This window comes from Suricata suricatta, chromosome 14 (genome assembly GCF_006229205.1).
Source record: "Suricata suricatta isolate VVHF042 chromosome 14, meerkat_22Aug2017_6uvM2_HiC, whole genome shotgun sequence".
Classification (NCBI taxonomy): domain Eukaryota; kingdom Metazoa; phylum Chordata; class Mammalia; order Carnivora; family Herpestidae; genus Suricata; species Suricata suricatta.
Genome location: NC_043713.1, coordinates 83102472 through 83119298, shown reverse-complemented (window position 1 = coordinate 83119298; position 16827 = coordinate 83102472). Strand labels below are relative to the sequence as shown.

Below are 16827 nucleotides of genomic sequence, written 5' to 3'. Positions count from 1 at the left end.
GCTAAGTGAAATAATTCAGAGAAAGACAACTACCATCCGACTTCACTCATATGTGAAATTTAAGAAACAAAACAGATGAACATAGTAGAGGAGGGAAAAGAGGGAAACAAACCATGAGAGATTTTTAAAGATCGAGAACAAACAGGGTTGAGGTTGACAGAAGGCGGTGGGTGGGAGATGGACGAGATGGGTGATGGGTAGAAAGGAAGGCACTTGCTGGGGCTCCTGGGTGGCTAAGTTGGTTAAGTGTCAGACTTTGGTTCAGGTCATGATTTCACGGTTCATGAGTTTGAGCCCTGCGTCAGGATTTGTGTCTCCTGCTTCAGATTCTGTCTCCCTATCTCTCTTTCCCTCCGCCACAGACATTCTGTCTCTGTCTCTCTCAAATATAAATAAACATTAAACAAAATTTAAAAATATATAAAGGAGGGCACTTGCTATGATGAACATGTATGTTGTATGTAAGTGATGAATCACTTAATTCTATTACTGAAACCAATACTGCACTGTATGTCAAATAACTAGAATTTAAATGAAAACTTGAAAAAACATTAAGAATGAAGTTATAGACAACTATAAATGCCGTAAGCCCTATTAGGATGATAGCTTAATTTGCTAGACAGAGTAACAACACATATCGAGAAAAGCTTTAAGTAGGACCATTAAAAAAATGTTTTAGGGGCGCCTGGGGGGCTCAGTCGATTAAGCGTCTGACTTCAACTCAGGTCATGATCTCACAGTTCGTGGGTTTGAGCCCTGTGTCAAGCTCTGTGCTGACAGCTCAGAGCCTGGAGCCTGCTTCAGATTCTGTGTCTCCCTCCCTCTCTGACTGTCCCTCACTCATGCTCTGTGTCTCTCTCAAAAATAAACAAATGTTAAAAAAAATATTTTCATAAAAAAATTAAAAAATGAAATTAAAAATATTTGCTTATTTTTGAGAGACAGAGCATGGGGAGGAACAGTATTTTAAAAGCAATCACTTATTATTTGACCTTGAATAGGTCACCTAACATAAGTGTGTTTTCTCATATATAAATTGGTGCTAATATGCAATAAAAATTGTAAAAATTAAATGATGGTGTGTGAAAGCACTTTGAAACTACTAAAGTGCCAGGAAACTGATCCTCCTATTTATTAGATAAACATCTGAGATATTATTTATTCCTACTTATCACAGTTCTGTTATCTATAAACAAAACATTTAGTTTTATTCACTTATTTTTCTTACTTACTTACTAGCTTTTAAAATACTCCCTAAATCATATTAAAAAACTTTTTTAACGTTTACTTGTTTTTGAGAGTGACAGAGAACAAGCACTGGAGGAGCAGAGAGAGGGGGAGACACAGAATCCAAAGCAGGTTCCAGCTGTCAGCACAGAGCCCGAAGCAGGGCTGGAACCCATGAACCGTGAGATGATGACTTGAGTCGAAGCCAGACGCCTAACTGACTGAGCCACCCAGATACCCCCACTTATTTTTTTTTTAACTTAAAAAAGTTTATTTATAAGGGTGCCTGGGTGGCTCAGTAGGTTAAGCATCTGACTCTAAATTTCAGCTCAGGTCATGATCATACAGTTCTGAGTTCAAGTCCCACACTGGGCTCTGCACTGATGGTGTTTAGCTTGCTTGGGATTCTCTCTCTCCTCCTCTCTCTGCCCCCACCTCACTCACTCTCTCAAAATAAATAAACTTTAAAAAAATGTTAATGTTTATTATTTATCTTTGAGAGACATAAAGAGACAGAGCACAAGTGGGGGAGGGGCAGCGAGAGAGGGAGACACAGAATAGAAGCAGGCTCCAGGATCTGAGCTGTCAGCACACAGCCTGATGCAGGGCCTGAACCTATGAACCATGAGATCATGACCTGAGCCGAAGTCAGACACTTAACCAACTGAGCCACCCAGGAGCCCCTATAAATAAACTTTTTAAAAGTTTATTATTTATTTGATAGAGGGAGAGAGACCTAAAGTGGAGAAAGGGCAGGGAGAGAAAGAGAGATAGAGAGGGAGAATCCCAAGCAGGTTCTGCATCACCAGTGTGAGGCTTGAACTCATGAATCACAAGATCACGACCTGAGCTGAAGTTCAATGCTTAACTGACTGAGCCACCCAGGTGCCCCTAAATCATGCTTTTCATTACATTGTTTTCATTACATTTTATCTTCATTTAAGATTACTTTGCCCCTAAGTTGATCCTATTTATAAGGTCAATTGCTCATAACAATACTCCCAAACTTTTCTATCATGGGAATCATCTGGAACGCCTATTAAGGATCAGATTTTGGGCCTTGACCCAGATCTGCTGAATCAGAACCACGAGGAAGGGGCCCAGGAATCTGTATTTTTATTTATTTTTAATACTTTCTTTTTTTAAATTAATTTATTTTTTAACATTTATTTTTGAGAGACAGATCATGACAGGGGAGGGGCAGAGAGAGAGAGGGACACACAGAATCTGAAGCAGGCTCCAGGCTCCGAGGTGCCAGCACAGAGACCGATGCAGGGCTCAAATTCACAAACTGTGAGATCGTGACCTGAGCCGAACCCGGACGCTCAACCCACTGAGCCGCCCAGGCGTCCCAGAATCTCTATTTTTAATAAGGTGCCCCAGGTGATGCTCCACACAAGGCAAGTCTGGGAAACACTCACATAACCATGAATTTAAAAGGTGATAAACCTAGAGAATTTAATCAGGTTCTGGATTCACTTAGTTTGGAGATAAACAAAAGAAACATCCAAGGTCCACGGACTGCGTGGAGTAATACCTGATTACCATATTCTTGCAGTAAGGAGTACCAGTTCGTTAAGCTAACAATAAAAATACCACTGAGGTTTAACGAGTTACCAGCAATATTCCAGGATGAGGCTTGTGTCCATATCTATATTCTCCACAAGAGCTTTAATGAGGTCTTTCTTGGTAAGAAAATGTTGCCTGAAAACCGGCTGGAAAGAAATCTAGAAATAAAAAGAGCAAAACAAAACTCCCAATAAGGTGAAATGTACTAAAATAAGGATACCATGGTGATTTGTTTGTTTACTATCCATTTATATAGATAAACATTTTTCTAGGTTCCTCTGGCCCTCTTATATCCCCCTGCCCAACTTGACCATCATTCTGAGATTTCAGGTGTAGGTGGCTATGGGCGCAAAACCCCTTAGTCACACTATCCTTTGGCTCTTCATCAATTAGTCGTGAGTGATAACTAGTCCCATTACAGCATTTGAATTAGGCTTCAAAACACATACCCTTTCTGTAGTGACCACATTCCTGAAAGCCTCCTTTTGCGAGTAACATAAAATGTTTTAAATGCATAATGTCAAGAAGTTTTGTTTTTATGAAATGAAAAGTGACTTTTCCCTATGAGTTCTTAAACTTCAGTATACCTGTATACACACTGATGTTATCTTTTCAATTTTTAAATTTCAGTTTATTTTGAGAGTGAGAGCGGGCACCAGAGCAGGGGAGGGGCAGAGAGAGAGGGATAGAGAGAATCCCAAGCAGGCTCTACACTGTCAGTGCAACACCTGATGTGGGGATGGAACCCCATGAGATCATGACCTGAGCCAAAACCAAAACTTGGACGCTTGACTGAGCCACCCAGGCACCCCCACGCTGACTCATCTTTAATCAAATAGCAGTATAAAAGCATGAGGTCAAAAGCTGGGTCTGAAACAGCTTAAATGTTAATTAATGCTAGATAATATTTCTATCAATGGGAAAGCTAAGTGAAAAAAATGTCAAGCCTAAGGGGGTCACCTGGGCGGCTCAGTCAGTTGCATCCAACTCATGATTTCGGCCCCACTTGTGATTTCATAGTTCATGGGCTCAAGTCCTGCATCTTTCAGTGCAGAGCTTATTTGGCATTCTCCCTCCCTCTCGGTTTGGGGTTCCCTCTCTCTCCTTCTCCCTCTACCCCTGCTCTGCTCATTTGCATGCTCTCTGTCAAAAATAAACATTAAAAAAAAAAAATCAAGGGCACCTGGGTGGCTCAGCTGGTTAAGTGTACGACTTTGGCTCAAGTCATGATTTCAGAGTTCATGAGTTCGAGCCCTGCATTAGGCTCTGTACTGACAGGTTGGAGCCTGGCGCCTGCTTCAGATTCTGTGTCTTCCTCTCTCTCTCTGCCCCTCCCCCACTTACATTCTCTCACACTCTCTCAAAAATAAACATTAAAAAAAAGTCAAGCCTCTAATTTTCTTAAAAATACAGAAAACAGGAAATGAAGTGAATGGTAATTATTTCCTTGAAAACATCAATGTGTACACTTAATATCCTAAAATTTATGAGTCCACAACACATATCCTCTTCCCGAAGAAAAGGACGACGCCTCTGTTTTAAGACTTCCTGGGAACATCATCAGAATAGATCAAACTTTATGGTTCTCTGAAGAATACTCACACCAAGTTTGCCAAGACGAACACCCCACCGAGCATCAGTACTGAGTTCACGGAACTTAAGCTCTGTTTCTATTTCCTGGTAGAGGCTGGCCAGCTGAGAGCCCACATGAGATATTGCCTAAAAAATTAAAATATAATTAAAATTCAATCGCAAATAGAATACGTTCTAGGACCTTTTAGATGAAACCCCACGATGAAAATCACAATCTCTTTGTGGTAACAGTGTGGAATGCTTTACAGTGCTTCCTCCACACAGTCATTACTCAGTTGATAGGTCATTCAGCTTTTAGTATGATGCCACAAATACAGTCTGGCTTTCCGTCAAAGAAAAGACCAAATTTTGGTTATCCTGCAAACAAACCCCCACAAAAGGCAAATTTTAAAACAAACAACATCAAAGAGAAATTTTGCATCTGTTAAACTTGTCTTACACTGAAGAACTGGCTCATGGGTCTAAGGTTTAAAATTCACTTCACATACAGAAGCATAAGAAGTGAAGGTCTATGGCTGTGTATAGATTGAAGACATAAAAATATCTTAATTCTTTGGGTTGAGCAATGCTTGTGAGCCGTGTGTACGTTCACTGGCGTGTCACTGGTCAGAGAAAAGCCGGTAGAAAACAAGTGAGTTAGTTCCACGTTTCTTCTGCTAACTCTGTAAGTGGCAAAGCCAACTTCATTTCTTCCCCCTAAATCTCTTAATACTTCAAGAAATGTGCTTGCTCAGTTCATACCAAAATTTTGTCGTAATTCTGCCATGCTTTATCTATGAGCTTCCAGAGATTCTCAAACACCTCTTTTTGGGGTAAGAGAGTGCAGTAACCCAGTGCCAGGTCAAGATCCACCAGGCGGCAGTTAAATACCTATTGGAAGAAAGCATCAAGAACAGAACATTCTTTACAATCAAAATAGAATTTGGTCTCTGAATGCTTATTTCTTACCAAATTTAATTATGACCCCTAGGAAAGAATAAGTGTTTCATGAAAAGTGATTAAGAGTAACTTGGTTCCAACATGTTTGCTTAGTTTCACTATCCTTCATCATCATCATAAGCTTAAGGACACAACTTGGACACGTTGTATATGGCACAGAACCCTTACCCTCTTCTCCCTGACCACTCATCACTTCTCTTCAAACCCCAATATCCTCTCTCCCTCTCACTCCTATCCTGAGAAATCAGATGCAGCCAGGAGAAGAGAGAGAGAGAGAGATTACCAAGAAGAGATACTCACTTTGTGCAACAGAGTGGTAGCGTTTCCCCTGATAAACGTAACAGCTTTCTCTTTCAGTTCCATAACCACATGCCTTGATTTAAGTAATGTGGCCTCTCCGAACAACTTTGAAAAAGGAACAAAAGAATCCATAGGTCCACTTCTATCTATGTATCATTTTGAAAACTCTTCTTAAATATTAAGAAACTTTGAAAATTCATCATTATATGCAAAATGGGCTGGCATTTAACCTATGATGACAGAACGCCGCGTCTGAGAGGGTAACTGACTGGGAAGAGGCAAAAAGGAACCTTTTCAAAGACTCTTGATTGTGCTGTGGGTGACATGGTGAATATATTGTTGATAGGCTTAAAATGTGCAATTTTTAAAGCTATCCTTTATTAAAATAAAGTTAATTTGGGGGGCATCTGGATGGCTCAGTTGGTAAAGCATCTAATGCTTGAATTTGGCTCAGGTCAGGGTCATGGGATTGAGCCTCACATCAGGCTCCATGCTGAGTGTGGAGCCTGCTTAAGATTCTCTCTCGTCTCTCGGAGCGCGTGGGTGGCTCAGTCGGTTAAGCCTCCGGCTTCGGCTCAGGTCAGATCTCACGTTGGTGGGTTCTAGCCCTGCGTCAGGCTCTGTGCTGACAGCTAGCTCAGAGCCTGGAGCCTGCTTCCAGTTCTGTGTCTCCCTCTCTCTCTGACCCTCCCCCTCTCATACTCTGTCTCTCTCTGTATCAAAAATAAATAAAAAAAAAAAACATTAAAAAAAAAAAAGATTCTCTCTCGTCTCTGTCTCTTCCTCCAAACTTCAAGCTCCCTCACTTTCAATATGTACATATATATAAAAAACTAAAGTTAATTTTGTAAAAAACTGGCATTTAACAAATATAAACAGAATAGAAGTGAATACAGTTCTCTCTGTGATTAGTTTCATAAGCAAGATTTCAACAAGTACTGTCTTCTAAAATCTTTTCAATGATGCTTTCAGGTAATAATTATAATAATTCAGGCCACAGTAAAACAAACAGCAGGTAGAGTTTTGACCTAATTAATATACTCACTGGGTTTGGAGTAAAAGACGTATCACTGCAACCTAAAACCTCAGCTGAATGATTTCATCCCCCTCAGTCTGCTTCCTCATTTGCAAAATGGAGGCTCTCAGGGCTGTTGTCAGGATTGAATATGAAAAGTGTGCAAGTACCTTGAACCACATCCAAATCTTAAGGAGATGCTCAACATTGGTTTCTTTTTTTTTTTTTAATGTTTTATTTATTTTTGAGACAGAGAGAGACAGAGCATGAGCGGGGAGGGGAAGAGAGAGGGAGACAGAATCTGAAGCAGGCTCCAGGCTCTGAGATAGCTGTCAGCACAGAGCCCGACATGGGGCTGGAACCCACAAACCGTGAGATCATGACCTGAGCTGAAGCCGACGCTTAACCGACTGAGCCACCCAGGCGCCCCAACATTGGTTTCTTAAACTGACAAATTATCAATTTCCTTGTTGGAGAGCTGAATGTGACTCTAAATCTCTTTGTTTGGTGGTGTATTTGTATCTATATTCCTCCAAAGTGAAACCATTTGTTCTCAAAATGATACCTTTCCACTCAGACTGGCATCCATGAAGCTTGATACCGAGTGCTGAAGACAGGTACCAAATGAACCAATGACAAATCTTAGGGCCAGTTCCCACTGGCTAGATTCTTGAAGGTTTTGGAGCAGGGCTGAGATGGAATTTATAATAGGTAAAATGAGGTTGTCTCCTGTGAAATAATTAAAGTACTTTATGTAAGTAAATGTATTTTAGTATTTAGATTCTTCAAAGAAAGAAAGATCATACTATTGAAAAACGGTTTTCAGGGACAACCTGTCTTCAATGTAGATAACCATCATAAAATTGATTCTTAAAGCTAGCAAATGAGAGAATTAACATGGACTTGATTTAAACCAGAAAATAACTAAGTTTGATTGTAACTTATCTAGTTTGAGATCCTAAAGTCATTAGCTGAAAAAAAAAGCCACATTTCTCCATTGGGAAAACCAAAATTTATGAAGAGATTCGTAAGTTAATGTCATAAGCCAATGCCATACTCCCCTTACCCTCTAGAAGAATAACACTGTAACAGTCATAAGTAAGTACATCAAGAACATTACGTCAGGGGCGCCTGAGTGGCTAAGTCAGTTAAGTGTCCGACATCAGTTCAGGTCATGATCTGGGTTCGAGCCCTGCTGACAGTTCAGAGTCTGGAGCCTCCTTCAGATTCTGGGTCTCCCCATCTCTCTGCCCTTCCCATGCTCATGCTCTATCTCTCTCTGTCTCTCGACATTAAGTAAAATGTTTAAAAAAATTAAAAAAAAAAAGAACATCATGTCAGACTTATATTCAAGATTTCAAGGAATTTGTTTTGCTGTTATTTATAAAATTGTAATACAATAGTGGACATTTCTGATGTCAAGTACCTTCATTAATAGAGCAGTATGGTAAGCTTGTAGAATCCAAGGGATGTCTCTTGCTTTCTACAAAAGAGAGAGAAACACATAACACTAAATAGAACAACTTGCCTATAGACCACATATTCCAAAAAAATTCAAATATACTATTATCAAATAATGCTCTGAAGCAAACACCTACTTAAAAAAAAAAAGAACACTTGGGGTGCCTGGGTGGCTGAGTTGGTTAAGTGGCTAACTTTGGCTCATGTCATGATCTCGAAGTTTGTGAATTCAAGCCCCGTGTCGGGCTCTGTGCTGACACCTCGGAGCCTAGAGCCTGCTTCAGATTGTGTCTCCCTCTTCCTCTGCTCCTTCTCTGCTCACACTCTGTCTCTCTCCCTCTCTCAAAACTAAATGTTAAAAAAATTTTTTTTTTAAAAAGAACACTTAAGTATAAGAAAAATACACAGAAAAATACACAGGTAGGCCTACAACTTGATGAAATGAATACACTGATATCCCAGCACCCAAACCAAGAAACAGAACCTTACCAGACCTGAAACTCTGTCTTTCCCGTGTCTAGTCAATCATTATCCACCCTCGAGGGTAACCACTCCTGACTTCGCACAACACGGCTTCCTTATAGGCCCGTCTTTGCACTTTACATAAATGAAATTGTAAGTATGTGTTCTTTTGTGTTTGGCTTCTTTGGGTCAGCATTCTGCCTGCGAGACGCACCATATTCCGTGTGCGGTCCTAGTTCCAAACCTCCACACTTTAAACTTGCTTAAAGCAGAAATACATAGAAAATAACAACACAAGTGACATTTACCAGCCAGAGGCAGAAGTGATGCAATCAACTCATAAATGACAGGCAGCACCATCTGTGACTCCAGAACTATCCCATCTTCACTGAAGAAGTCACTGTAAGACCACTCTTCATATGGATCTTTGTGAGTTCCAAAGGAAGTCTAAAAACCAAATCACAGAAAAGACACAAGTAAATACAATCCAAAACACAAATACCATCTTCACCAAGCAGAACCCAGAATCAGATGTATAAAGCCAAACACAGATTGGATGGTCAAATACAACTGGGTAGTCTTGTTTCTTCTGGGTAGTCTGTGGCTTACAATAATGCCATTCTAAATCAAACTGTTACTCTAAGATAAGGACAATGTCCAGAGATGACTTATTTGGGGCCCAACATTTCAAAAGATAGGGCAACTTAAAGCCAATAAATGTCACTGAAAATGAGGGTTTTGTGCCCTTGAGTTTTCTGGTCTAGAATAAGAAAATACAAGAGGTGGGGGTGGCCTGGGTGGCTCTGTCAGCTGAACGTCCGACTTCGGCTCAGGTCATGATCTCACGGTTTGTGGGTTTGAGCCCCGCATCAGGCCCTGTGCTGACAGCTCAGAGCCTGGAGACTGCTTCGGATTCTGTGTCTTCCTCTCTCTCCGTCCCTATCCTGTTCATGCTCTGTCTCCCTCCCTCTCTCTCAAAAATAAATAAACATTAAAATAAATAAATAAATTTTAAAAATCCACGAGATGGATTCGGTATTTTCATAAACTATACAAGTAACTTAAAAGTGGTACATATGGGTGGGCAGGGGTTTGGTTTAAGGAAAAGAAATTCAAAAGCAATTTACTGGGGCGCCTGGGTGGCTCAGTTGGTTGAGCATCCGACCTCGGCTCAGGTCATGATCTCATGGTTCCTGGGTTCCAGCCCCGTGTTGGGCTCTGTGCTGACAGCTAGCTCAGAGCCTAGAGCCTGGAGTCTGCTTCAGATTCTGTGTCTCCCTCTCTCTCTGACCCTCCCCTGCTCATGCTGTCTCTGTCTCTCAAAAATAAATAAAACATTAAAAAAAAAAAGCAATTTACTTTCATCAGAATTCCACAGTCATCCATTTGGCACTGTCTGGAAAGCTCTACTGCCGTTAACGTGTATTTACATAGTTCTAAAGCATCGAGCAAGTAATCTGAAAGAAAATTGAGAAAAACCATTACACTAATTTTTCATGTGTTTGGAATAATAAAACCAATCTTTTAATAATTATCATTCAAAATTCTAAAGAAGGCCACAAGGTAGAAAGGTTTCCATGCAGCTTTGACTACCCTAAATGATACAGTTCAGCTTTTTTCTTAAGCTTGGCTGAGATGTAAACTCCTACATGGAGAGCCAAGAACTTCACGATTCCATCAAAGTAATTATCATCAAGGGTCAGAAACAACATTGTTAATATCTGTAAATATTTTAAAACAATAAGCCCCATGGAGAATCAATTATAACTGGCCCTTTGTAAAATGGAGAGAACGATCTTTTGTCTTCATGGCAAAGCCCAACTATAAAGAAGCAGTGTGTGGGAGATCCGTGTGAAATGAAGCACAGAACACAAAACTACGTAGGTTATAAATCCTGTCACCTGGGCTGCAGATGGTGGCAGCTTGGCAAGCTAGAGCATGTATTTCACAGGGAAGGTTGAGGCCCACAGGTGTTGCCATTGGAACGTCATTAGCCAACATGTGACACAGCTTCTGACACGTCAAAAACAGCACTTCCCCGGTGTCGGCGTTGCAGTGATACTTAAACAAGTCTCTGGGAAAAAGGAAGTGTCGAAGTTAGAACACTCGGAGCAAAAGCAAATGCATTTGCCTTTCTTGGATTAAATACATGACCACCACCACCATTTAAAAATCTCTTTCAATAGGAGCACTTGGGTGGCTCAGTCAGCTAAGTGTCTTACTGCGGCTCACGTCATCGTCTCATGGCTCATGAGTTCGAGAACTACATCGGGGTCTGTGCTGACAGCTCTGAGCCTAGAGTCTGCTTAAGATTCTATTTCTCTCTCTGCCCTTCCCCCACTCACACGGTCTTTCTGTCCCCGCTCTGAAAAATAAATAAACATTGGGGTGGCCAGGTGGCTCAGTTGGTTATGTGTCCGACTCTTGGTTTTGGCTCAGGTCATGATCTCAATGGTTGATGGGTTCAGGCCCTGCATGGGACTCTGCAGGACAATGTGGAGCTTGCTTAGGATTCTCTCTCTCTTTCTCTGCTTCTCCCCTGCTTGTGCTGCCTCTTCTTTCTCTCTCAAAAAAAAAAACACCTTAAAATACAATAAAAATAAACATTAAAAATAAATAAAATCTCTTTAAAAATGTTATATGCCTTCTAATGTGCTTTGTCTTTTATTTGAGATACCGCTGTCGGAGGGCAAGGAGACCTAACTTCAACGGCTAGGTTATCTAACGACTGTGTGAGTTACCTGCCTGCTATGCTTCCAATTTGTGACCCAAACTAGGCTCTGAGGGCGAGAAACCAAGAATAATTTCTGTGAAAATGACAAGGTCACACGCTTAACCCTATCACCAAAGAGGTCAAGGAAGCATGTGATCCTTTCACACAAGCTGTGGGTGCACGGGGCCGGGGCTCACCTGCATCTTCTCAGTGCTGCATCCAGGTTCCCGTGGTTTAAGGCTCTCAAGGTCAGTTCGGCCTCCCGCTCTTGCATGGACAAGTGCAGGGCCAGCGCCTGTCTGTGCAGCCTGGACTCGGCGCTCAGGCTCTTGTCCTCGGCAGCGGCAGACTCTGCGGCCCTCCGGGATTTGTGTTTAGTCTGTGCGACTTCGTGAGCTCTGATGTACTGTTCACGGAGCTCTGCGACCAGGGTGCTGTTGCTGTAATCTCCAAAGGAGAGGAAGACCTCAAAGTTCTCCTAGCAAGGCAAGCAGGACAGCAGGCCGCATGTGTTCAGTTCAGCTGTGGTCAAAAACCACCGGCGAGTCTCAACCCGCCCCTTAATTCTCCCTCAAAGACGACTCCCTTGTAAATTAAGAATTTAAGATGGTATGTTTCAAGTTATGAAAGTAACAATACTATAAAAAGTTTGAAAACTAGGAAAAACCATTTTAACCCAGGATTTTCTTTTTTTTTAATGTGTATTTATTTTTGAAAGAGAGAGAGAGCAAGGGAGGGGCAGTAAAGGAGACGGAAAATCCGAGCGGGTTGCACATTGATAACAGAAAGCCAGACGCGGGGATCAAACTCACAAACAGCGAGATCATGACCTCAGCTGGAGTCAGACGCTTAACCAGCTGAGCCACCAAGGCACCCCTCGACCCAGGATTTTCTAACTGTCAGCATTACTGACACCATTTCTCGGTGTCAGATCATTCTTTGTTGTGGGGGAATCCTTGAGTAGCAAGAGTGACAGATTAAGTATTAGGTTTCGGTGACTCAAGAAACCATGTTTGCTCTTTTCTGTAATAACTCCTGTTTGGCTGCCAACTCCCAACCCAGAATTTATTTTTCTGACCCAATTAAAAAAATCCCCAAGGCCTAGGGAAGGATACCAAGAGGCAGTGAGATGACCTTCTTCTCCCTCTCCTCCTCCTTCGCCTCTTTCTCCTTCTTCCCCTCCTCCTCCTCCTCCTCTTCCTCTTTTCCTTCCTCTTCTGTTTTTTTTTTAAGTAATCTCAACACTTAACATGGGGATCAAACTCACAATCCCAAGATCAACTCACATGCTCTTTTAACTGAATGAGTCCGGTGCCCCCTAGACCTCTCGAGCAAGGATTCTCAATCTAGCCAGACGATCCTCTGTTGTGGGGGCTCCAGTCCTGTGCACTGGAGCAGCACCCCAGCCTCTACCCACTGGACGCCACTAGCAACATCAAAAACTATCAAAACTCTCTTCACAGTGCCAAGTGCCCCCTGGGAGCAAACACAGGCCTGAGCTGAGCCTGGTTAACTAAGGAGCAGTGACCGCCGTCTGGTATCTCTTCTCAGTCCCCTGCGCCGGCACCTTGCAGCTGTACGGGCGCTTTCACATCACCTTCTCCAGTTAACACTACGGCATTTCCCCTTGCTCCTTTCATTACACAGGCTTCCCAAGTATTATTTTTGATGGCTGCATAACTTAATCTATGGTGTAGTCAGTTATTTATAAAATATAAAATTTTGAAACTGATGCTTTTACCTCCCTCCAAATATTAGCTATCTTTCCCAAAGGGGTGTAACATGTAGAAATACTTATTTATAAAAATAAATAGCATGTTTACTACAGAGAAGTTGTGGAAGACTTTAGTCATTATATGTCACAGTTCCCTCTTTATTAGAAACCACAGAAATATTTATGCTTCTATAACCACAGACTATTTCTAGATAAAAACACAAGAAACTGGTAACAGTGGTTGCATCTAATATGGGAAACTGGATAGAGTATCAGGACAGGAGGATGACTTGTTTTCACTCTATATTCTTTCAAACCTTTTTTCTGTTTTGGTCAAAGAATTCCTTATTGTTTACAACACGCAGTACAGAATTTTAGTAAGTTTATTTTTTATTGTGATAAAATATACATGACATAAAATTTACCATTTTTTAAAACCTTTTGAATTATGTATCATCCATGTACAATCTAGTCAAAGATAAATATACAAGTGATTAAACCAAGAGGTTTCTCTTTTTAATGTGCATCTTTTTCTGAAGGAATGCAGCTTCTACTGTATAGTCAATATAGTTCATGATTCTTTAAAGGAAATATATGTGTGTGTATATGTACTTATATAATATATAAAGGAAATATGCGTATGGATATATATACATATATATGGGTTCTCTGCCCCTCCTCTGCTTGCATTTTCTCAAAAATAAAACCTTAAATATATGGATATATAAGGATAAATTAAGGATACCTATATATATATCCATATATTTAAGGTTTTATTTTTGAGAAAATGCAAGCAGGGGAGGGGCAGAGAGCCCAATGTGGGGCTTGAACTCACATACCATGAGATCGTGACTTAGGCCAAAATCCGATGCTTAAACGACTGAGCCACCCACGTGCCCCAAGGATATATATTTTGTATTTTCAGTAATCTTGCTTCAACTGTTTATTGCTGCTGAGACAGCGCTAAATAGAATAAGCAAGGGTACTGAGGTCAGAGAGATGGGGTCTGAGTAGTGGGTTCAGGTGATGAGCTCACCATGTTCACTGCAGCATTATTCACAATAGCCAAAAAGAAGAAACAACCCAAGTGTCCATCACAGAGGGATAAACAAAATGTGGTCCATTCCTACACTGGAACAGGAGTTAGTTACTATAGGAATGAAGCATGGACACCTGCTACATGGATGAACTTTGAAAACATGATGCTGAGAGAAGCCAGACAGAACGGGATAAATATTGTAGGATTCCATTTCTATGAAATATATAGAAAGGCAATTCAGAGACAGAAGGCAGATCAGAGGCCTCCAGGGGTTAGATGGAGAGGGGACCAGGTGGTTACTGCTTAATGGGTAAAAATGGGTAAAAAGTTCCTACTTGAGGCGACAGAAAGTAGATGGTGGTGAAGGTCACCCAACACTGTAAATGCAACTAATGCCATTGAACTACGTATTGAAAAATGGGCAAAATGGTAAATTTTATATTAACCAATTATGAAAAATTAATAATATACCCAAAGCATTGAATCACATACTTTAAATGGATGAATTGCATGGTATGTGAATTATATCTCCATAAAGTTGTTTTTTATTTTTATTAACAAAAATTTTTTTTTGACAGAGAAAACATGCGCACTTGTGGGGGAGGAGCAGAGAGAGAGGAAGAAGAGTCCCAAGCAGGCTCCCCACTGTCAGCGCAGAGCCTGGGGGCTCGATCCCACCAGATCTCATGAACTGTGACCAATCTCACAAACCATGAGATCATGACCTGAGCCAAAATCAAGAGTCTGATGCTTAACCAAGTAGGCCACCCAAGCACCCCAGGTTGTTTAACAAATGATGGAAAAAAGGAAAACCAGTGTGCTGTATTTAAAATTCCTGAAGGCTTGGGGCACCTGGATGGCTCGGTGGGCTGAGCATTCAACTTGGGCTCAGGTCATGATCTCACGGTTTGTGAATCTGAGCCCTACATTGGGCTCCTTGCAGAGCCTGCTTCAGTTCCCCTGGCCCCTTCACTCTCTACCCCCTCCGTCACTTGCATTTTCTCTCAAAAATACATAAACATTAAATAAAATAACTAAATAAAATCCCTGAAGGCTAGTATAGAAAATTTTAAGCATGAGCTGATCATCCATGTAAAATGCAATAGTAAGTAACATAATCAGTAAATGTTCAATATAACTTAACATCTTTACCTGTAAGCTAGCAACAGCTTTAAATTGTTTCAGGATTTCTTCACATTCATCCTTCTTCTGCAGATTGTCTGTAATTAATTTTTTTTAAGTTATAGCAGACATCCAAATACCCCTATTATCAGATTTTTTTTAAAAAGTAGACTCCATGCCCAATGTGTGGCATGAACTCAAGACCTTGCGATCAAGAGTCACATGCTCCACCAACTGAGACAGTGAAGTGCCCCTTATCAGAAGTTTTCACAGTTACTATTTTAATTGGCTAGGGGTTTCTTATCTCAAGTCTTCAATAGTTCTTTTCAGAAGCTGAGGTAAGAGAATTTAAGTACAAAAAAAAAAATCTAATTTTTCTTTCTGAAGGTAGAAAAGAGAAGTTTTTGGGTTACAAAAGATATGGCAATTTTTCTGAAGTAAATTTTAGCTTTCTTCCCCCCAAGTTACTTTGCTAATGTTTTACTTAAGTTCAAGTTTAAACAGGTTTTTGCCTGACCATGACCAAAGGATAAGTGAGAAATATGAGCTGTAAGTACAGGCACCAAAGAAATCTGGTCTAGCCTCAAATAGCTTACTGAAGCATAAAAACAAGTGATAAGTTGATTTTAGAGGTTTCTCTTTTTATACTACTAATTTATTATTTTTTTTTAAATTTTTTTTTATTGCTTTTTATTTTATTTTTGAGAGACAGAGAGAGACAGCTGGAGCAGGGGAGGGTCAGAGAGAGAGGGAGACACAGAATCCGAAACAGGCTCCAGGCTCTGAGCTAGCTGTCAGCACAGAGCCCGACGCGGGGCTTGAACCCACGAACCGTGAGATCTGACCTGAGCCGAAGCCGGATGCTTAACCGACTGAGCCACCCAGGCGCCCCTATACTACTAATTTAAAGAATAAAGCAAGGAAGACTTTTCATGAGGAAAAATGGGTGGGGTCAATGAAGACAAAGCAAGAAAAACCAGGGGTAAGGATGATGCTCCTTTCTGAAAAGGAAAAGCTTCAGAACAAACCCAAGATGAAGGTACAAAGCTAGAATCTACCTTTCTGGATGTCGCACAGTATTTTAAGAATGTCTATGGATGTCTTCGCTACAGACTTTCTCCAGGCCTTGTCCTAAAAAGAAAAATAGAAAATAAAACGTATTTCCTTTATTTGCCACTTCACTAGCACACATACAAACACATAAAAGCCATGAAATCAGAAAAAGAAAACAACAACAGTAAAACAGCTGAAAAAAATGAGAGGTCAGTGTTAGAGGAAGTTGAGCAGCTGAGAAATGGATCATAGTTGAATTGCATAGAATATAAACATGAAAAACACCAGTATGAACGTTTGGATATATGATTTAGAAACAGAACATGCAAATCCCCCAAATTACCTTTCAGCTACACTATTTATTTTTTTTACATATAGAACATTTTTATTTATTTTTGAGAGAGAGACAGAGTACAAGCAGGAAAGGGGCAGAGAAGAGAGGGAGACACAGAATCTGAAGCAGGATCCAAGCTCTGAGCTGTCAGCACAGAGCTCGATGTGGGGCTCAAACCCATGAACCATGAAACCATGACCTGAGCCGAAGTCGGATGCCTAACTGACTGAACCATTCAGGTGCCCCTCAGCTGGGTTTAGAATGGAAGTCTAAGAAATAATCGTTA

General features: G+C 40.8%; 1 protein-coding gene across 1 annotated transcript in view; it reads right to left on the bottom strand.

Moving 5' to 3' along the window:
• Window positions 1-16827, bottom strand: part of KNTC1 (kinetochore associated 1) — a 75215-nt gene that overhangs the window by 23248 nt on the left and 35140 nt on the right. The window contains exons 32-43 of the mRNA XM_029922745.1: window positions 16213-16285; window positions 15185-15252; window positions 11477-11757; window positions 10468-10640; window positions 9926-10023; window positions 8875-9013; window positions 8070-8126; window positions 7209-7372; window positions 5629-5733; window positions 5131-5259; window positions 4399-4515; window positions 2845-2954 (exon numbers count right to left, since the gene is read on the bottom strand). Coding sequence (XP_029778605.1) covers window positions 2845-2954; window positions 4399-4515; window positions 5131-5259; window positions 5629-5733; window positions 7209-7372; window positions 8070-8126; window positions 8875-9013; window positions 9926-10023; window positions 10468-10640; window positions 11477-11757; window positions 15185-15252; window positions 16213-16285 — 1514 coding nt within the window. The remainder of the gene's footprint in view (window positions 1-2844; window positions 2955-4398; window positions 4516-5130; window positions 5260-5628; window positions 5734-7208; window positions 7373-8069; window positions 8127-8874; window positions 9014-9925; window positions 10024-10467; window positions 10641-11476; window positions 11758-15184; window positions 15253-16212; window positions 16286-16827) is intronic.